The sequence below is a fragment of the Diospyros lotus genome, chromosome 6 (genome assembly GCF_014633365.1).
Source record: "Diospyros lotus cultivar Yz01 chromosome 6, ASM1463336v1, whole genome shotgun sequence".
Taxonomy (NCBI): domain Eukaryota; kingdom Viridiplantae; phylum Streptophyta; class Magnoliopsida; order Ericales; family Ebenaceae; genus Diospyros; species Diospyros lotus.
In genome coordinates, this window is record NC_068343.1 from 10,567,451 (window position 1) to 10,590,248 (window position 22,798).

Below are 22,798 nucleotides of genomic sequence, written 5' to 3' on the forward strand. Positions count from 1 at the left end.
TCTTTGTTTAAATTTTGTTAAAAAATATAAAAAAATCAAATTATAATTACCAATTGCCATTCAATTCAATGAAGCTTAGTTTAAAATATTTTATTTTTAAAATTAGGCGTACATAATATGAGTCACACTTTTGATATTATTTAGATATAATGGCACTTAAATTTACATAAGGAGTTTAAGCTTGTTGTTTTAAATATATTTCGTCTTGTTAATATTAATTTCCTAAATTCTTAAAATTGGAACCATATGTGTTATTTATTTTCCTTTTTTTTTTTGGAGAAATTCAAGTCAAATGTTAAAAAATAAAATAACTATATGTTGTAATTTAAAATTTTACATTCAAATAAAAGGCACCCGTTTAAACAAAACACTATTAAATTGAAGCCCTTGTATGCATCAGCCACTTCTAAGCACGTGGATGTATTATTTTAAAACACTAACTTTCATGTCTTTTTTTTGGTAATGTAAGATTTTATTAATGATAATTTTGTTTACTCCCAAATCAAGCCATAACTAGTAGGACTCAATTTTGACTAGTAAGACTAATTAAGAATCCCAAAATATGAGGGGTTTGGACTGGGAATGTGAGTAATAACCATAAGATAAAATTATTTTCATTGGGCAATATACTTGGTTTTTATTAATAATGTTATAATTTACACACAACACACACACGATAAGAAAAATTAGTGAAAAATCGACAAAAAATATATCCCACCATGTCTTCTTAGAGGTTATTTGGTTTAGTGGTTTGACTGCTTATAAACTGCAACGTTTTTGAGTGAATTGTTTGGCAACCCAAATTATCTTAAATGCTAGGTAGTTTAAAAGCTACTATAATAGCGTTTTAAAAAAGTTAGTATCCCCGAATTTTTGCACAAAACACTACTACATTAACCAAGTAAAAGACTACCCTACCCTACCCTATCATCTTCCCTTCGCTTCAACCATTACTGTTGTTGCCGTTACCATTGTCGCCTCTTTTCCATAACAATTGTCGTCGTCATCCAGCTGGGCTGTCGCAAGCGGCCAAAGTATTGGTGGGTCGTGCCATCGTTGCATTTGGTTCTAGATCTACCGCCACAAGTCGCCGAGCGTTGTTAACCCTCCTCAATTATCGCCGTCGCCATCAGGTGCCGCCTCCATCCTCGATCGCCACCTCCTCCTCCATCGTCGGTGGCGACCTGTAAGTGTATATACATATATTGTATATATATATTAATGGTAATATTTTTAAGGAAAAAATAAAAGATGTATATATATTATATTAATATATATTTTTAATAAGTATGTATAATTTATCTAATATTTAGAAATTAATTTATATTTTTTATAAAAAAATAGTATTTTTATAAATTTTATTTGTATTATTTATCATCATGTCTATTTTAATCTTTTTGTTAAGTTTTGACAACTTATCAACTTTTACAAACTAAACAGATAACTATTAACTGATAATTTAAAAATACATTTATCCAAATACGTTATTAACTTAAACATTACATAACTTTTATGCTAATAGCTAATTAACTTAAAAGCTCCACTAAAAAACGATAAACAAAACAACATCTTAATCATATTTTATTTTGTATTGTTCTTGTTTCTGGTTCGTTTTATTGTTTTATAACTGTCAATCTTGATAATATAATATCTTTCAAAACAAACTCTTATTTTTGTCTTATTTTTAAAGTGTGATATATGATAAACTTTTCAAGTGTATATATATAGGTCTGTTATATTGTTTGACGTAGGTTTAGATGAGGGAGATGTGGGTCTTGCTCATTTTCCCTCTCAATTTGTCTGCGTCGAGCAACATATATAACATTTTGGTTGCTAAATATTAGCTTAGTTTAGAAAAGTTGACAATATATATAAGGCTAAATAGATGCATAAACTCTGGATTGATTCTCTAATTGCTTAAGTTGCGTTCTCTTTACTGTTTTCAAGTTATTTTTAATTTTTAATTTTCTAAAATAATGAAAATACGTTCTCTTTAATGTTTTTAAAAATGCATTTTTGAAAACAAAAAATAAAATTATAAAGAAAACTCAAAACAACAGAAAATTGTTTTGAGTGTTTTCATTCAAAACAAACTCTAAACTCAAAACACATTTATTTATTTATTTATTCATATTCTATTATTGTAATGAAAAAAATATTACAAAATTCATTAACTATAAAATGTACATATTTTTTTAATAATATATTAACATTAAATATTTTTAATTTACTAAATAATTAAATTTATTGAATAAAATATCATTAAAAAATATTTTCAAAATTTCAAAGGGTACATTTTCTAATTTTTTGTTTTGAGAAATAATTTTTTAAAATGAGAAAGATAACCTATTTTTAATTTTTTAAAAATAAACTACTAAAATGAAAAATTAAAAATAAATTCGAAACACAAAATTAAAAATTGAAAAGCAAAAAGAATGCAGGCTTATTGTCTTGTACTGTAAGAGCACCAAAAACTCCCAACACAGAAACGGAAATGAGCAACTCAAGCTGTAGAATTTTCATGTGAGCTGAAGCAGCCGAGACGATCCGATTCCAACAATTATGAACTGGATTCTTGCTTTAGAGGAAACTTGAAAGAAGTAGAATTTTAGAGGGGGGAAAATGAAAATGGCGAAGAACCATCAACCATGATGAACGGCGATCAAAGCGGTAGGCGAAGTATCGTAAATAGTCAAAAGCAATGGGGCTAAAGGTGAGTAAAGTTAGTTCGATGGGGAAATTAAAACCACGACAAAGCTGGCTTTTGGTGGGCCGGACTAACTTGAATTATAATAATGATAATAATCTTCCCAGTTCCCCCTTCCTAATTCAAAATTTTCTGGGCTCTCTCCCCCTCTCTCTCTCTCTCTCTCTCTACTGCCTGCAGTTTGATAATTCAAATTCAAAAACAAGGATGAAAACGAAAGTTTTTCCTTTTTTTTTTTTTTCTGGGTTGGTTTACCGGGTGTGGTCTGAGATTAAAAATGGTGATTAATGATTTAGATTTGGTCGGGCTTCGGGCTCAGCCGGTAAAGTGTGGTTGCCCTCTTTGTGATTTCAGATAAAAGAAGAAAAGAGAGGTTTACAATATTTATGGGACTGACGTTATATATAATATATATGTTTTGTAACATATATGCGTCCAAACAATATATGCACAGCAAGCAAGATAGAGAGAGAGAGAGAGAGAGAGAGAGAGAGGAGGGGAGGAATAAATAGAGAGAGAAATAGAGAGGGAGAGAGAGGAAGAAGAAACGGGCACTTTCAGACAGTATTTGGGCAGGGGAACGCTTCAGGCCCTCTCATTCAATGCTTTACCAAACTCGCCATCCCTTTTTCTTCTCCTCATTCAACCCCTTTTCCACCTCCATCTCCAACCCTCCTCCCGCTTCAATCTCCGCCACCGCTCCTCCTCCTCCTCCGGTACTTTCTTTCTAACCCTAATTTGGTCTCTTCTTTTTGTGAAGATATTGGCTATAATGGTTCTGGGTTTTTGTGGTGAATTGTTTTAGGCTGAAGGAGAAATGGAGGGCGTTGAAGGGGCGTTGAAAAGCAGTAGTCTTGGCCCGGATATGGCGGCCAAAAAGTCCCAACAACCAGGCTTTGTGGACGACGTTGGTCAAACTGATGTTTCCGGTGACGATTTCTTCGTCGACGACCTCCTCGATTTCTCCAAAGGAGGCGTCGAGGATGGAGACGCCTTGTTTGAGGCCAAAGAAGAAGAACCGGAGCATGAAGAAGAAGAAACCAGAGCTTGTTCTGTCTCCGTTCAAGAGCAGAAGAAAGAAACGGACTTCGACCCGTGCAGCGAACTCAGCGTTCCTGTAAGAACCATTTCTCTCTCTCTCTCTCTCTCTCTCGCTCTCTCTGTGAAATTAAGGGGGCTTTAATGGGGGGTTTCACTGAGAAAAGGTGCACTTTTTACAGGCGGATGATTTGGCCAACCTCGAATGGCTCTCTCATTTCGTGGAGGATTCTTTCTCGGGATATTCCCTCACTTGCGCCGCCGGTAAATTAGCAGAGAAGCCGGCCGACAACCGTCCCGGAGCGCCGGAAATTCCGGCCCCAGCCAAGCCCCAGTTCACCACTCCGATTCAGACCAAGGCCAGAAGCAAGCGGGCCAGAACTGGCGGCCGAGTCTGGTCGTTGGGGTCTCCTTCACTGACCGAGTCGTCGTCTACCTCGTCCTCTTCGACCTCTTCAACGTTGTCATCTTCGCCGTCCATTAGTCTCAACCCCTGGCTCATCTGCGCCAGCCCGAGTCAAACCGCCGAGTCGGTCAATCTCCTCGGCCCAGCGCAGCCGGCCAAGAAGCTGAAGAAGAAAAAGCAGGAAACCCCTTCCACCGGCGGCGGGGGCTCGCAGCAGCCGCGGCGGTGCAGCCACTGTCTCGTCCAGAAGACGCCGCAGTGGCGAGCCGGTCCACTCGGCGCCAAGACGCTCTGTAACGCCTGCGGGGTCCGTTACAAATCGGGTCGGCTGTTCCCCGAATACCGACCCGCCTGCAGCCCGACGTTCTCGAGCGAAATCCACTCAAACAACCACCGGAAAGTGCTGGAAATGAGGCGGAAGAAGGAGTTGGGCGGAGGGCCGCCGGTGGCCGCCGCGGTCCAAAGTTTTTGAAGACAATAGAAACAGGACAGGAAGATATTCAGGGAATAGATTAGAACGAGAACCGGCCGGTCCAGTGGAACCGGGTCCGGACCGGTCCAGCTTAGTTGCGGTTTAGTTTGTACATGTCTTTCATGGGTTGGCACTGGCTTAAGGTTATCTTCTAGGCAATGTAACCGATTTTAGGGAAAGAGAGTGGAGACTTTATTAATTAATGTGTAACTCCTAATTAAATTTTTTTACCCCCCAAATTCCTAATTTTAGTGTAATTTTGGGAAAATCGAGAGCGCCGGGGGGGGGGTAGTGCGTTTGAAACTGTGTTTTGTTGCTTGCGGAGGTGAGGCCGTTGAAAAGCAAAAATATTATGAGCGAAGCACGAGAGGAGGGTGGGAAAGTGAGTGAGCATGGATGATGGGCCATGGCGTGGGGGAACTAGAAAGCGATCGATCCTCACCGCCCAATGCATCAGCGAAGACTCTAAACGGCCGAGATGCACCTGATCAATCAATCAATCATTCATAAGAGAGATTCAAGAAGCAAGAAGCGCAGCCTGTTTTGTTTATTTGTGTCCGTGAGGCGTGAGGTGAGGGAGAAGGAAGGGAGGGGGTACACTGCCATCGCCTGTGACTCTTTTGAGTGTGAGGAGGAGGAGGAGGAGGAGGAGTCGTCATCGTCGTCGTGATCTTCGAAACAGAGAGTGATGATAGTATGGAGGAAGGAGCATGATACGTGATGTAGTGGACCACCACTACCACCACGACGCTTTAAAATCTTGTACAGTGGACACCATGTCCATGTGTACGCGCAAGGAAACAAAACTCTTTTTCTCCTTTGGCATTCTCTGCACTGCAGAGCTCAAGGCCAAAGCCCACTGCAATTTCCTCAGGAAAAAAATAATTAAACTAATAATAATAATAATAATAATAATAATATGTGAAGTGGATGTTTTATATATTGTAGAATAAATTTTGGTAGAAGAGCAGGAAATTAAAATTTTGTGGGTGGGTAGCTAGCTAACTGGAGCCTTGGCAATAGTAAAAATGAAATAACAGGGTGGGTTGGGTGGGTGGGTGCAATTTTGGTATGAATCCACAGGGTTGTATAGTGAGTGAGGCTAATAATAAGAAGTGGGTGGTTAGGATTTTTTGGCAGCTTTGCTTATGCTTGGTGGTGTTTTAGCTTTACCCAATTTTCTACAATGGTGAAACTTACCCGTTTTAGTTTGGACCTAACCCACTTCACCTCACCTCCTCTCATTTCTGTATTGTCCCACGACGTTACGTTTGGAACTGAAATTTGCAGCACAAGGAAAACAATTAAAAAACAGAAAGAAGGTAAGAAAGAAAGAAAGAAGCAATATCACCCCCGAAGCTTGGGTTAGATAGATTAGGAAATTATATAATGGCGAACTTAACCGCTCTCTGCTCTCCATTTGTTGGTGATTGGCCATCCGCCACCACTCCCCAACCACTCTCTTCTCTCATCACAACCTCCTCCCGCCCTGCTTAAATTACTAATTATATATGTAATCATCAAAGTTTTGTTTTGTTTATTATGGTCAAAACATAGAGCCACTTGCTCTCCCTTCAAAAGGGCTCCACTCCACTTGTCAAACTATTAGAAACCAAACCATTCCGCCAATTTGATCCATTTTTTCAGATGTGCACTGCTCAATACTTCGTATAATAATTCAGAAATTATACAAAATTTTCTGTATGATATTTAATTTAATTTGATTTTGTTGGAAATGAAAAGGGTCTAGTCTAGTTGGGGCCTGGCCTGCGAGGCCTCAGGACAATCCAAGTCTGGCCCACACTATGGGCTCATGAATAACGTTTTTCCAGGCCTACCTCGGCCCATCACTCCAACTGAATCCCTTGCTAAGCCCACATTGTTTATGCATCCATGCATATTCGTTCGTATGGATAAGAAGCCCTGATGAGAAAGAAAAATCCTCGTCATCTTATTCTGCAGTCTGCAGCCGAAACTTCAGCAGCAGCAGTGACTTAAAGTGTGGCGGTCACTGTGATTTGAATATTTAAAAAAGTCTGAACAATACATTATGTATTATCTATGAAATCATAGACTTGCAATAAGTTGTATTAAGTTAATTCTTTCAGATTACACTGAAATAACATTTGGGTTCATGCATTATTGGTATTGCAAGCGAAGCAATGGAGACTATAGGCCATAACTGTGACTGTATTCTCATTATTTCATCTCCAAACTCTGCACAAACACTTCGTATTACATATATAATAATAATTGGAATAAACATCAATATCAATCCGGAAATGAAATTAACAAGAACAAAGGGATGCAGTGCCGTTGTGCGAAAGAAAGCAAGAATAAGCAGAGGTGAATGGTTTATCTCGTGTTTGGTGGAGATTGGAGAGTACTCCCACCCTAGACCCCTAGAATAGAAATCAAACACATTTTATTTGGTTATTTAAGGACGATCTTGGTAAAGCTTTTCAGTTCCTGAGGATACGGATAAGGTGCATTAATGTTGTGTTGTGGGAATGTTCTGAAGCTTCATTTCGTGACCTTTTGCTTTTCCATGGCCACCACCACCACATCCCGGCCCCCAACACCCGCCGCCCTGATTTCCTCCTCCCCAACCCCAACCCCACCCTTTTCCTCCACCGCCGCCCCCTCCACCGCCACCGCCACCGCCACCTCCTCCCCCTTCCCCGCCACCTCCTCCCCCGCCCCCGCCACCTCCTCCGCCACCCCCACCACTCCCTCCTCCCCATCCGTAGCCTCCGCCTTTTCCACCTCCACCACCCCCGCCGCCCCCGCCCCCGCTTCCTTTGCGGTGCTTTCTTTTATGCCCATTATCTCTTCCTTGCCCTCCGCCCCCACCGCCGCCACCACCACCACCTTTTCCTCCTCCACCACCTCCTCCTCCCCCTCCATTACCACCCCCGCCACCCCCTCCTCCACTACCACCGCCGCCGCCACCTCCTCCACTACCACCGCCGCCACCACCTCCTCCACTACCACCGCCGCCACCTCCACCTCCTCCTCGACCACAATTATTCTTACCCATAGTCTTACTCACCCCTACCTCCCCTGGAGCAGTTATATTGCTTCCCAAAAAATCTCCATGCAGAACTTGATCATCACTCACAGAAACGACAATTTCGGATTTAGCAACGCCATGATCTTTTCTTCCTTCACTCCCACTGAACCCATCAGCCAAACACAGGCTCAGCACCAAACCAACTCTCCAGAGAAGCCCAATAAACCCCATCTCCTCCAACAACAACTAAAAGATATATATTGATCGAGGTGCAGAAACACCCTTCCTCCACATCCTCTTTTATACCCATCAACGCACTCAAGTTAAGCCAAAGGTACATAAACAAACTCAAAGCTGCCGATCCCTGACCCTTCCAAAAGGCTGCAAAAAAGCAGAGCCAAATATTATAACAGAGATTTGGGAATTATGATATCCCTTGCGCCTCAATTCTTCCCGGCCCACTTCCACGCTTTGCTTTCCAGGTCTCATTATGCTCCCAATTCTCCCTCCCTACCCAATGCCCATCGCTTCATATCACACAACAAAAGATTAGCCAAGTTAGTACGTGCTTATTATTACTCATTCTAGTACGTACACCGTCATAAAATGGACTTGTGTTGGAGACAATTAGAATTAGGCAAAGAGTTTGCAGATTCGGTGAGGAAACAGGAAAGATCTTCCCAAGGAAGAAAGTGACCCACATATATATATATATATATATGTAACTTACTGGTCCCGCCCCGAGGCCACCACATGAGGGGAAGTGCCGAGCCACATGATTAGTTGGAGGGTGAAATTAATGTGGATAATGTTTGGGGCGGCGGCCGTGGCTGGCCTGATGTTGCTGTATTGTGGGTTAATTTGGTAGAAGAAGCCAGCTAGTAGAAGCTTCAAAGTGTACTCCACAATATAAAACTACTCCAAAAGTGTATTCCACACAAGAACTTACTGGTCCCGCCCCGAGGCCACCATGCATGCACTTTCTTTTAGCAATTTGCATAGCATTGCCACATTTAGAAAAATGCATCCAATATTATTCCATATATGTTTCATTGTTATGATTTCTGTCCATGTGAGGCCATCTCCAATTCTTCAAGAAGCTGTATATATATATATATTAATCGGTTTTCCTTTGGAGTGCGGTCACAGCAACCGGCCCCATCAATATTCAATATGACGACATCCATGTTGCCAAATTATTGCTGCCATATTAACCCTCCACTTTTGCCTTGGTTTTAATCTGCTTATGGTGTTCCTTTGGGCTCTTGGGCCATGGCCCAATAGGGAAGTCCTTCACTTGGGACAGGCCCAAACTTATTCTTCCTTCCTTCGACTACTTTGATTTAGCTTGGTCAGGTGTACCAAACAGTGCCTTGAAAACCTGAGAATGGAACATTTCAGTGCAGGAAGCTCTAGAAAGCCGGCGAGTGAGGAAACCGTAAAGTTTTTGAACCCCTTGATGATTCACTACGCATAGACACATTTCAATTACTGGGACCCTTGGAAGTTGAAAGATGGGCTGTCTCGGCATCAGATCCACAAGCCCTGATTGCGCTGGATTTGCAAGCAGAGAAATACCAATTCAAATTGTGAAATGCAACAGCATACTTGATTATATATGACAACTTCATTAATTCACCATATCCATTTATTATATCTGCCATTGAAATCTAATCTCCTCTTTTCTAAGTCACAGAGACTCACAGATGCGATTAACTCATCCTCTCACTCTGAAGCGTAAGCGTGATACAATATTAAATTCTTCCGAGTTAGTTTTAAGAGGGTGAGTTTTTTTATGCCTAAATTAGTTGATATTGGAACTAAGATAGTCGTGAAGAATTTTGATATATAGAGCCGATAAAATTCTATTTAGGTGAAAAACGTATAATGAATGGATATTTATCTATTAAAATTATAGAATTAATATCTCAGTTGTCAGTATCTACCTCTTTAATCACATGAGATATTTTTATAGAATTTTTTGTATTTTAAATATTATTATAAAAAAGTTATTTTAATGATTTACAATTAGCATTTTTGTTACTTGATGAACTTATAATAAAGTAAACATATTTAATTGGTCTGTATCATGAGATTACCCACAATTTCATAAGGCAGCGAGAAAGTTGAACTTGGCTTATTCCTGCTCTTGTGGACGTCTCTATATATGCTCCAACCAGTCAGTAGATGATTCCAACATTTCATTTTCACAATATATGACTTGAAGGGTAAAGTCTTGCTTAATAAAAGTCGCAACTCCACATTGCCACTTTCAATACTAGCTAGTTGCACTAGGTGTTGGAAAAGTTGATGGATTCACACAATCTAAGTTCAAAATTATACTTTGTCAAAATTTTCCTCAGCTTTCTCTCGCACCTTCAGATGATGAATTCAAATGGCCAAATCCTTTGTCACTTATTGCTTGGAACCAGTGAAATGTACATTTTGGGTGCTATACTTTTCCAAGTGTTCCAATGACTCTTTAACACAACATTTTCCCAATATATATCTAAGGATTTTGGTGTATTTTAAGTCTGATTATGTAAATGCCAAAATTGTACCGATCGACATCAAAGAACTTAATCGACTATGTTAGAATTTATTATTTATTTTTTAAGTGATGTAAATACTTAAAAATCTCGAAATGACTTTGCGTCTCACTCTAAAATAATTATAAATTTTGTTAGCAAATTATCTTGTTCTAGAATTGAATATGATTTGTAGATAATCATGGGGGATAGATTATAATCAATCATGATATATGTTCACATTAATTTATTGTAGAAATTTTTATATATGTGCTTATCTATCTCGAGTGATCTCATATTTCTCCTATACTTAATGATGTTAGAGTTTTGTTAGTTAATGATTCATGAATCAAATTTAAGTCCACAACAAAATAATAACTACGATTCCCTAATTTCCTAACAAATTTAATGCTATTTTATAATAGATGTCCTAGCTACATCTATATATATATATATATATATATATGATATTTAACGGTGGTACTACTTGATTGATTAAAATATAATAATCATACCATATCTTCCAATTTTAACAACCCAAAAGAGAAGAAAAAACAAGAATATCTTAGTAACTTTTCACAATTGTAAGATCATAAAACAGTACTAATCAATAAGAATATATAAGAAAAGGAGTCATTATTATAATGTAAAAAAATTGTGTTGTGAAAGTGGGCAGGTTTTGTTGAATCTTTATGCATTATTATGGTTGATGGAGAGGAACTTGTTAGTGAGTTGACAGTTTTTTGATTAATTTAAATAATCATTAGTTTATAGATTTCAATTAAAGAATTTACTAAACCATATAGGAGGAGTAGTACTGTGGGTGCCTAATGGTTTTCCTTCCCACAATTAATTATGGTTGGAATTTGGGATGCCCACATCACCACGCGTCAATATTTGCTATGATTGAAAATCAATCTCGCACTATGAAAAATAAATAATCTCTTTGGTAAAAAAATAAGAAAAAATTAAAAGAATCTCTTTGATTTTTATAGAAAATTTTTAAAAATTAAAAAAAATGACTTAAAAGAAAATTTAATAATTTTAAAGAAGAAAAAATTCAGTGATGATTTTTTTTGTCGTTGAGTCTGTGATAATAGTTTTCGACATTAGTTATTGAAAGTTATTATTTTTGTATTTTTAATTTTATAACTATTATATCATAATTTTTTGATTAAATTATAACAAAATTAAAATTTTAACTATAAAATAAGTTAAAATACAAAAAATAATTTATTATAAAACATAAAATTCAATTCCCGCAATATAATTTACCCCCTACAACAATATATACGGTACCAATGGCTATGCAAACAATCTTTATAATTGTTATGACGTATATAAATTTATAGTAATATTATTTAAAATTAATAATAATTCATAAAAGTGAATAAATTTGAATAAAATTATTGTGAATTTATATATATATCACTTTAATTTTTTATGAGAATTATTTGTCAAAACTTATTTGAAAGTATAATATTTTCTCGACTGAACAATTGTTTGAATATATAAAATTAAATTCTAGAATCATTTGTGTTTATATTCCAGAAAAAAATAGTGTTTATTTACACTTCATAAAGTTAATTAATGGACATAAACCCGTTGCTACCTTTAATTCATATTTTCTTGTTATATCAATAGCTTTTAAATTTGATCATATTACACATCATCTGTTGAATGTTACGTTAGTTAGTGTTCTATCAAAAAAAATGTTAAAATAATAATAAAAATAAATCATAAAGTGTGGGTGAGATCAGGGTGACAAAACATGAAGTAAGAGGGCACTGGGCTGGCTCGCCCCTCGTGGATAAGTTTCTCTTAACCTTTCTCTGTCACTTTAAAATAAAAGTTAAATGACTATATGACTGATGACTAACGACGACCAATGACTAATTCCATGCTTCCCTAATAATGTGTGTGTATATATATATATATATATATATATATTTTGCAATTTCTTGTAGCTTGGTCAATTAGATACAGCGCAGCTCAAGGCATAGGCTACGGCCTCTAGAATAAGAGGGGCCCAAAAAAAATAAAAATTGAGAGAAGCAAGAGACTCAAGGTTGGAGCCTTCGAGATGCAGGAGAAAGGGAGAGGAAAGCTAGAGTTGACTAGTGAAAGTCAGAGGTGACATCGGATGATGGGAGGAGATGCCAGAGAAGACGAATGCAGGACCACAATAGATGTCTGAGAGCAGGGCCAGATTCAAAAATCTATGCAGGGGAATGGTAAATTTTTTTTAACTATAAAATTACATATCATCAATTTTGAGATGGGTTGAAATTTTTTTAATTGAATTATTAGTAAAATTTATTATTTTTTATATTAAAATTTATTTTTTAATATTAAAAATTATTTTTAATTATGAGCTGGCCTGGATTTTTGCATGGATCTGCCCTATTAGAGAGATAGAGGAGCAAAGGACGTTGGAGATGAGAACAGGAAAAGACTAAGGGATGCCAAAAGTGAAAAACGAGAGAAGACCAAAGAATGCATGAGGTGGAGGAGACGCTATTAGCCGATCATGCACTCACACGAGAGAGAGAGAGAGAGAGATAAAAAGAGATGGATAAAGAGTTTTACTCATCTCATCCACTAGCTACATTTGCCACATTAAATATTGAGACTTGACAATTGTCAATTAATTAGGCTGCGTTCTCTTTATTTTTTAATTTTAAGTTTTGAATTTTGAATTCATTTTCAATTTTCTATTTTGCTAGTCTGTTTTTAGAAAATTGAAAATGTGTTCTCTTTGTCATTTTGAAAAACTATTTTTCAAAAAAGAAAATTAGAAAAAGCGTTCTTTTTAAAATTTTGAAAATATTTCTTAATAATATTTTATTCAATAAATTTGATTATTCAGTAAATTATAAATATTTAATGTTAATATATTATTAAAAAAATATATACATTTTAAAGTTAATGAATTTTGTAATATTTTTTCTCATTACAATAATAAAATATGAATATATAAATAAATAAATGTGTTTTGAGTTTAGAGTTTGTTTTGGATGAAAACACTCAAAACAACTTTTTGTTGTTTTGAGTTTTTTTTATAATTTTTTTTTATTTTTAAAAATGTATTTTTAAAAACAACAAAGAAAATGCGTTTTTATTATTTTAGAAAATTAAAAACTAAAAATGATTTAAAAACAGTAAAAAGAACGCAACTTTAATATTTGACAATGAGAGAGAGAGATAAAGATAATCAAGAAAAAAATAGAAGAAGCAAGGGTTACAATTTAGGTTCAACTATGTTAAAAAAAAATTAAGTAATTTGATTATATTATTAATTAAAAAATATTTACTTTTTAAATTTAAATATAAAATTTAATTAGTAATTTAATATCTTAAAAAATAAAAAAATAATTTTTAATATTTATTTATATTATTAAATGGTCAGCAAACAAATTCCCAGTTGAGCCAACCCCGATTACTGTAACGCCCCGTTTTTTTTCAGCGCGCGTTAACTTGAGATTTTGGGATTTTTTTTTTTTTTTTTTTCAACATCATACACACAACATAAGTCTCTTGATATACATACTCTCATCATACTCGTTTCCTGACAATCCCAACTATACCTTCTCAGCATTTAAAAAATAATAGACTAAGATAGGTATTATCAATCACATCAGCGAAAGCAAGATCGAAACCTTGATGATATATAACCGACAAATTTCTTTTACAATTAAATAACCAAATCGATGTTTCACATGAAAATATCAAAATATTACATAACCTCTGAACATCGTAATCATAGACAAAAACCTATGAAATCTAAACATGGCAGCTACATCTCGACGATATTCTTCCCCTTGGCACCATTGCTTTCACCTAGAACGTTTGAATATTCTAGGGACAAAGTCCAAATTAGATGCTGAATTATCTAAGTGAGTTCAAAAATATTTTCATGAATATATGCAAAATCATATATAAAACCAACAAATTCTGACGTGCACCAGCCTAAGAGAATCCCACGAAATACTTTACCCTAATCGGGGAAAGTGCAATCTCTTTAAAGGCGACACGACCACATCGACCCATTGGCAACACAATCCTGCTTAAGAGGGACAACCTCGACATATGAACTCGGGAATCACCCCATTGTCATTGTTAAGCATTACGCTCTTACTCAAAAGCATTCCAAACCCAATGCAACCCTAGTCCCAAGAGTATCACATCAGCACTATCCTCGGAATCAACGACACCTCAGTATTAATGCTATTGCTCAAAGGAACCTGAAGTGGTGTCCACTCTTAGCCCCGCCACTTGAGTACTATATGGTGAAGTCCGTCTCAGCCTCGTCCCAAGTGGGTCACCTAGCATTAATCCTTGGTACGCATCTCGAGTGCTGTCACTCAAGGCTACGTCACAGGTTAACAACCCACGTCCCTCATGGACAACACACAACATGCAAATGCCGAAAATCATAACATGCATAATTTAAAATCAACATTTCGATGTATGCAATTTACTGTACGAAATTCAATGCATGTGTAAATAACCGTTTGGACAAACCATCACAATAAACCAAGCCATAGGGATGAACATTCACAGTAAACCATTCTCATGCTACTATAAGTTTTTTCGGGTAGAACCACTCACCTTGGGGCTAAATTCAAGATTTCTCGAAATGCGTGCCCGACCTCGATTCTTGTGCCAGGTGCTCTGTATTTCAAATTCGAGCCTCAACGATACCCTAGACATCATATGTATTCAAAGGAAAGTCAATATCTATTTTCTCAATTTTCTCATTATTTTTCTCTAATTTCTTCCTAGTTTTCTCTTCATAATTTCAAGTAAATATCTCTTCAAGCATTTTTCTAAATTTTTCTCCACAAAAATTCATAAAACAATATTTATAAGCCTATGGAATTTTTTCTGGAAATTTTTCATATTTTTCTCTTATTTTCATAAGCCTTATATCTCTTGAAAATTACAAAATGACCATTTTCTTCAACATTTTTCAAAATTTTCTTCCAACATAATTTCTAATTTATTTTTATCAAAATAATAAAAAAAAATTTTGAAAATACCTGAGCCTCCACGTACCCTCACGCGCGGGCGAGTAGTGCTGCGTGTGGCAACCGCGTGTGCACTGCACGCGCCCTTTCTTCTCCGACGAGTTGGTCGTCGGCAGGCACCAAAATTTGCCCTCGATCACACCAGCTGGAAGCCCACTTCCAATTGATCACGTTGCCACTGGTTTCAGGCCGAAAGGCCACCGGCAAGGCCCCCGATCGGGCGGTTTCAGGCGCGGCGCGGCTATCCGCCTCCCTTTTTCGATGAGCCTCCGAAACCCCTTCAAAACACCTCAAAAATTCATGGAACTTACCAGAAATGCTCCTCTTGCCTCAAGGATCAAAAGCCCCTTATTGGCTTCCCTTGATTCGCCCTCAAAATCGAGCAATTTGTTGCTTCATTTTCGGTCGAAACCCTTAGCTATTTATAAGCTAAAAACAACCTTCACGTGGCCAATTTCCGGCCATACCTTTCCCCACACGCTTCCTAGACTACCTTAGGCCATGCCCTAATGAGATTTGCTGCCCAAATCTCCCGATTTTCCAGCCGAATCCGCAGCCAGATCTGCCATGCTTTGGCAGATTTTCAAAAATTATATTTTAGCTCCTTAAAAACTTCCTTTTGCATTTTGGCCTTTATCCTCAAGCCTCTGATCTTTCTAGCACCATCACTAAGACCCTCAAGATTAGTACTTCTCATTTCTCCCTTGAAACTTTTGAAAAATTACCGTTTTGACCTCCCTCGGGCAATTTTAGAAAATTACACTTAAGTCCAATTGATCGTTTTGACCTCAAATCCACTCGATTCAACTTGAAATCACTTAAGGGTTGTTCTATACATCAAATATTAGTCCTAGACACACTCCGTTGATTTTTTGGATATCGTCTATAACAATTTGTTATTACGACCTAATCGACAGCTGTATTTTTGCTGTACCGAAAACTGTTCCCGATCTCATTTCTTTCAATGCCATAATTCTTTTCTCGGGACGTTTGTTACTGATGTACCATTTTCTTTAGACCTCTAAGTCCCGGGGTACTCTCTTTGACTAATTCGATCGTCTAAAACTGCGTTAGTGTACCCTATAGTTTCATTTTTCTACAAATTCTATTTATGCCTTTCATTAAATACCGTTTATATCCTTAAACCATTCCTGGGTATTACATTACATACATATTTCAACAGTTTTTATCATACGATTTAATTAGGGTTGAAATGAAAGATAATAATAGTTCAACAACTTTTTAGCACAGTATATATATATAATGGTGATCAAATATATATATATATATATATATGTCAAATAACAAAAGATGACAGACTTGTTCGGTAATTAAAAATATTTTGTATTTTATAATTTTAATTTTATATTAAGGACGAGTTCTGACCACGTGTTTGTTTGTGAGGTCCGAGGGCCTATTTGGTTGGTATTATGATGTATTCTGTCTTGTCAAAATAGTGCTTAAAAAAATGATATTTGATAATTGAGTATAGTATAATATTTTTTATTATTAAAAATAAATAATAAATACTTGATTAATATTTATGTAAAATAATTTAAAAAGACACTATTATATTTTGTAATAATTAATAAATAAATGAATGATAAAAAATTTATAAAAATATTATTATTTTTTATATATATGCACGAATATAAATAAAGGATCTGAAAAATTTATAATATTTAAATGCCTTCCAACCACCCATTTTGGGAGAAATTCATAAATAACATAAAAAAAATTTAAAAAATTATTTTTAACCACTTTCTAATAAAAAAACGTTTTTGACAAATCAAACAAACTAATTGCATTCTATAGCTACTTTTATGTGAGATGTCTAAAATACCCTTAATGAGATATTAAATTGGAAAGCCCACATTATCCTTATCTTCATTTACCAAAATACCATTGTCCCTTTTATATTACATTTCTCTTTTCTCTCATCTTCCAACGTTCACGTTACTCTCTTTTTTCTACTGTCAAATCATTCAAACTCAATCATTCATTATATATTCAACTTTTTTGCTTGTTGGGTCATTTAACAATCTTCATCAATCACAGCGACCTTATTAAAATCAAATTCAACAAGATTTTTTCTCTCCAACAAACAATTTCACTGACTAATTTTCTAAGGATTGATTTCATTTTTATTTGTTTTGTTTTGACATCACATTGCATATAAAGGCTGTAAAGTATGATTGTGGTAGTGAATAGAACATATTTTAATAGATATTATTCTAGATCTATACTGATTTTCATGAAAAAAATAATTTTTTAAAACTACAGAACGTCATCGGGTATTGTGGGGCCACTAAACCCAGCCTGGGTTTTGTGGGGCCATAAAACCTGAATTTTTAATAAAAATGGATTTTTTCATCTTTTTTTTTTGGGCCTTGGGATTTTTCAAAGTTAACCAATAAAAAATGACGTCTTTTTATATTTTTTGCCTTAATTGAATTTATAATTCACAATAAACAACAATGGAATGAAAATAAAACACAACCAATACATGATTAAGTGTTCTAACTACTAACAACATTGAATTAAATTAATGTAATGATTATAAAATTTACTAAAAAATACAAGTATAAATTTTAAACAATAATTTATTTTGGGGACTATTGGATAACTTGAAAAAATCTCATAGCTAAGAAAAGAAAAAAAATATATAAAAAAGACCATTTTAATAAAAGAAATGGGATTTTGTGAGGCCACTAAACCTGATTTTTTAATAAAAATAAATTTTTTGATTTTTTGTTTTTGGGCCATGAGATTTTTCAAAGTTAACCAATAAAAAATGATGTCGTTTTACATTTTTTGGCTTAATTAAATTTATAATTCACAATAAACAGCAATGGAGTGATAATAAAACACAATCAATACATGATTAAGTGTTCTAACTACTAACAATATTGGAATAAATTGATGTAATGATTATAAAATTTATTCAAAAATACAAGTATAATTTTTAAACAATAATTTAATTTTGGGACTATTGGGTAATTTGGAAAAATCCCATGGCCAAGAAAAAAAAAAAGATCAGAAAAACTATTTTAATAAAAGAAATCCGGTTTTGTGGGGCCACAAAATATGATTTTTTAATAAAAATGGATTTTTTCATCTTTGTTTTTTTTTTAGCCATGGGACTTTTCTAAGTTAATCAATAAAAAATGATGTCATTTTACATTTTTTGGCATAATTGAATTTACAATTCACAATAAACAACAATGGAATGATAATAAAACACAACCAATACATGATTAAATGTTCTAATTACTAACAACATTGGATTAAATTGATGTAATGAATATACAATTTACCCAAAAATACAAATATAATTTTCAACAATAATTTCTTTTTGGACTATTGGATAACTTGGAAAAATCCCATGGCAAAAAAAAAAAAAAAAAAAGATAAAAAAACCATTTTAAAAAATGAAATCGGGTTTTGTGGGGCCACTAAACCCGGCCTGAGTTTTGTCAGGCCACTAAACTTGATTTTTTAATAAAAATGGATTTTTTCATCTTTTTTTTGGGGGGGGGAGGGGGGCATGGGATTTTTTAAAGTTAACTAATAAAAAATGATGTCTTTCTACATTTTTTGGCTTAATTGAATATAAAATTCACAATAAACAACAATGAAATGATAATAAAACACAACCAATACATGATTAAATATTCTAATTACTAACAACATTGGATTAAATTGATGTAATGATTATAAAATTTACCAAAAAATACAAGTATAATTTTTAAACAATAATTTATTTTTGGAACTATTAGATAACTTGAAAATATCCCATTGCCAAGAAAAGAAAAGAAAAAGATCAAAAAAATCATTTTAATAAAAGAAATTGGGTTTTGTGAGGTCACATAACCCGGCCCAGGTCTTGTGGGGCCACTAAACCTGGTTTTTAATAAAAATAGAGTTTTTGAATATTTATTTTGAGCCATGGAATTTTTCAAAGTTAACCAACAAAAAATGATGTCTTTTTACATTTTTTGGCTTAATTGAATTTGTAATTTACAATAAATAACAATGAAATTATAATGAAACACAACCAATACATGATTAAGTATTCTAACTACTAATAACATTGGATTAAATTGATGTTATGATTATAAAATTTACCTAAAAATACAAGTATTGTTTTTATAAATAATTTATTTTTGGGTCTATTGGATAATTAGGAAAAATCCCATGGCCAAGAAAAAAAAAAAAGATTAGAAAAACTATTTTAATAAAAGAAATCGGGTTTTATGGGGACACTAAACCCGGCTCGGGTTTTGTGGGGCCACAAAACTTGATTTTTTAATAAAAATAGATTTTTTTTTTTGGCCATGGCGGGATTTTTCAAAGTTAACCAATAAAAAATGATGTCTTTTTACATTTTTTGGTATAATTGAATTTATAATTCACAATAAATAACAATGGAATGATAATAAAACACAACCAATACATGACTAAATGTTCTAACTACTAACAACATTGGATTAAATTGATGTAATGATTATAAAATTTATCTAAAAATACAAGAATAATTTTTAAACAATAATTTCTTTTTGGGACTATTGGATAACTTTGAAAAATTTCATGGCCAAGAAAAGAAAAAAAAAGATCAAAAAAACCATTATAATCAAAGAAACCGGGTTTTGTGGGGCCATTAAACCTAATTTTTAAATAAAAATGAATTTTTTCATCTTTTTTTTTTTTTTTTTGGGCCATGTGTTTTTTCAAAGTTAAGTTAGTTAACAAATAAAAAATGATGTCTTTTTTACATTTTTTGACTTAATTGAATTTGTAATTCACAATAAACAAAAATGGAATGATAATAAAATGCAACCAATACATGATTAAGTGTTCTAACTACTAACAACATTGGATTAAATTGTCGTAATGATTATAAAATTTATCCAAAAACACAAATATAATTTTTAAATAATAATTTATTTTTGAGACTATTGGATAACTTGGAAAAATCTCATGGCCAAGAAAAGAAAAAAAAATCAAAAAATCTATTTTAATAAAAGAAATCGGGTTTTGTAGGGCCTAAAAACCCGACCCAGGTCTTGTGGGTCACTAAACCTGATTTTTTAATAAAAATAGATTTTTGATTTTTTTTTAGCCATGGGAGTTTTTAAAGTTAACCAATAAAAAATGATGTCATTTTACATTTTTTGGCTTAATTGAATTTGTAATTCATAATAAACAACAACGGAATGATAATGAAACACAACCAATACCTGATTAAGTGTTCTAATTACTAACAATATTTGTAATACCCCGCTTTCCCGGGTGCGTTATATCTTGGGACAATTCCGGGACAATAATTTGTTTTTCTTCAAACTTAAAACTAAATCACATCATTTCTCGAATATGTCCCAGAATTCCCATACATTAATCTCGATAGAGAATCACTATACATATCAAATGCGAAAGCAAAGATCGAAACCTGATATCTTAACATTAATCATAAATAAATTCTTACATCTTCAACATTCCTCAAAACGTTCAGAATTTAAAGTAGCAGAACTTAAATACATGGGCTACATAACATACATTTCACTCTTCATGCACTCTGCTAAGTGCCATTTCATGCCTCATTTATCCTTGTATCTGCTACAATCTCCACTTGGAACGTTTGAATAATCTAGGGGCAAAGCCCAAGTTAGATGATGAATCATCTAAGTAAGGGTACATAATGCTATGTCATGTGTGTATGCAATGTCTTTCATCGTAAGTGTCAATTGCACTCCTCATGCTACCTACCATTTTTGCGGCCACCTCTTTCGAAGCCGAGGTGTAGGGGTGCACCCTTGGTAAAGCAGCGGTGCCAGTTCGTACTCCCTACGGCCACAAATGCGTGTGATCAATGATATCAACGTATATTTATGCATTTCATAATCATGTCATAAATGCAGTCTACGTGTTGGGTATATATCATAGTATGTCAATATGATGAAAGCATTCTCGAGGGTCGGTTTCTTAAACATAAATCACTTACAACCAAATATTTTCCGTAAAACTAACTTTAATTGGGAAGTACCACTTACCTTCTCAAGCTTATCAGGCTACCTCGATAATCGTGCCTTGCAGCGATTTGCGTGCCAACCTCAAAATTTGCACGAGTCTCTTCAACTTCAGCCTCAAAATATCCTAATCACCATAATTATTTAAATAAACATTAAAACCTATTTTTTCATAATTTTTGACATTTTCTATAATTTTCTCTCATTTCTTCCTATTTTTCTTCAATAAATCCAAACTAAATATTTCTAAAATATTTTCTCAAATATTTCACTACGACAATTCATAAAATAATATTCTTGAATTTTTAAAATTTTCTAAGAAATTTTACTCACCTTAACCTAGCATCTTCAGTTTCCTCGATATACGTGTCATATTCTTGAAATGTGTGCTCGAATCGTTTTTCTCGTCAAAATCTCCGAAATATAATTTTTTATTTTCTGAAATTTTTCCAAAAATTTTTCTCCATCATTTTCCTTTTTTTTTTTTTCTTTTTCTTTCTTTTCTTTTCTTTTTCTTTTTCTTTTCCCTCCAGTTCATCTTCTTCCTCCAGCTTCTCTTCCGGCGCCGGCAACTCCTTCTTTTCTTTCTTCTCCATTCTTTCTTTCTTTCTTCTTCTTCTTCTTCTCTTCCTTCCTTCCTCTGTTTCTTCTCTACAACGCCCAAACATGGGCTGGGCACGGCCATGCCCAACCGCCGCCAACGTTTGGGCCTCCTCCTGCTGCCACCGGCATTGCCGGTCACCACCATGGCTGCCACTGTCTCTTCCGCGGGCAACTAGCTCTGCCATTATCGCGAACCAGCCGCTCACTGCCGTTTATGATGCTCGCTGTGCGTCGGCCATGGCTACGCACAACAGCTCGTGTCCGCCCGCCCATGGCTGGGCCAACCACCTCCGCTGCAGCTTCTCTGTTGCGGCTTCCCTCACGGCTGCCTCCAGCCATCGTTGCGAGCTTCCAGCTCCCTCCCGATCTCCCTCCTTCTCCTTCTCTCGGCCAGTTTCTCCCTTGCTTCCATTTTCCATTTCCTGCCATTCTCTTCCCCAAAGCTTCCTATTTATAGCAAAATGTAGCTTGGGCATTACTCAACTTGGCGTGCAAAATCTACCAAGCTTGCAGAGGTAATCTTCGGTTGCAAAGACGCGGCTAATTTGGAGTTGCAGGGCATGGCTTGGCGTTGCAGAGGCATAGCCTCCTTGCACACGTACATATATATAAATATATATATACTTCACATCACAATTAAAACCCCACCTTACTTGACCATATTGTTGGCGTGAAGATTACTCAATTCCTAGACATAATTTGGTAGAGGGATGGATTAAAGATGCAGGGAATGGCCATACATACGCTATATATATATATAACACTATATATTAAACTATAATAATAAAAAAATTATATATTTTAATCTAAATATTTATCCCTATTTCACTTATAAAATACCTTAATTGCAAATATGTCCTCAAATACTGAATTAAATTGCATTATAATACCGAAAATATAAAATTAATAACTTTAAAGTTACTCGATAATGACGATTTCGTCCCAGTGTTCTCACCAAGCTATTGTTTCCTCCTG

At 34.9% G+C, this 22,798-nt stretch overlaps 2 protein-coding genes across 2 annotated transcripts; one reads left to right on the forward strand and one right to left on the reverse strand.

Annotated features, from left to right (window-relative positions):
* Positions 1 to 3,144: 3,144 nt before the first annotated feature.
* LOC127805045 (GATA transcription factor 5) lies at positions 3,145 to 4,853 on the forward strand. Its single transcript, XM_052342219.1, has 3 exons — positions 3,145 to 3,423; positions 3,513 to 3,824; positions 3,928 to 4,853. The coding sequence occupies exons 1-3, from the start codon at positions 3,310 to 3,312 to the stop codon at positions 4,621 to 4,623; spliced, it is 1,122 nt and encodes a 373-aa protein (XP_052198179.1). The 5' UTR covers positions 3,145 to 3,309; the 3' UTR covers positions 4,624 to 4,853.
* A 2,261-nt stretch (positions 4,854 to 7,114) lies between these two features.
* Positions 7,115 to 7,867, reverse strand: LOC127803754 (glycine-rich protein 5-like). The gene has a single exon (XM_052340201.1). The coding sequence runs from the start codon at positions 7,865 to 7,867 to the stop codon at positions 7,115 to 7,117; it is 753 nt and encodes a 250-aa protein (XP_052196161.1).
* Between the last annotated feature and the right edge of the window lie 14,931 nt (positions 7,868 to 22,798).

What these genes read in the sequence shown, in the direction of transcription:
- LOC127803754 (XM_052340201.1), bottom strand. Translation starts at nt 7,867, where the DNA reads ATGGGGTTTATTGGGCTTCTCTGGAGAGTTGGTTTGGTGCTGAGCCTG.
- LOC127805045 (XM_052342219.1), top strand. Translation starts at nt 3,310, where the DNA reads ATGCTTTACCAAACTCGCCATCCCTTTTTCTTCTCCTCATTCAACCCC. An exon ending in CCGCTCCTCCTCCTCCTCCG is followed by an intron (nt 3,424 to 3,512) that starts GTACTTTCTTTC and finishes GAATTGTTTTAG; the next exon opens with GCTGAAGGAGAAATGGAGGG. An exon ending in GCAGCGAACTCAGCGTTCCT is followed by an intron (nt 3,825 to 3,927) that starts GTAAGAACCATT and finishes CACTTTTTACAG; the next exon opens with GCGGATGATTTGGCCAACCT.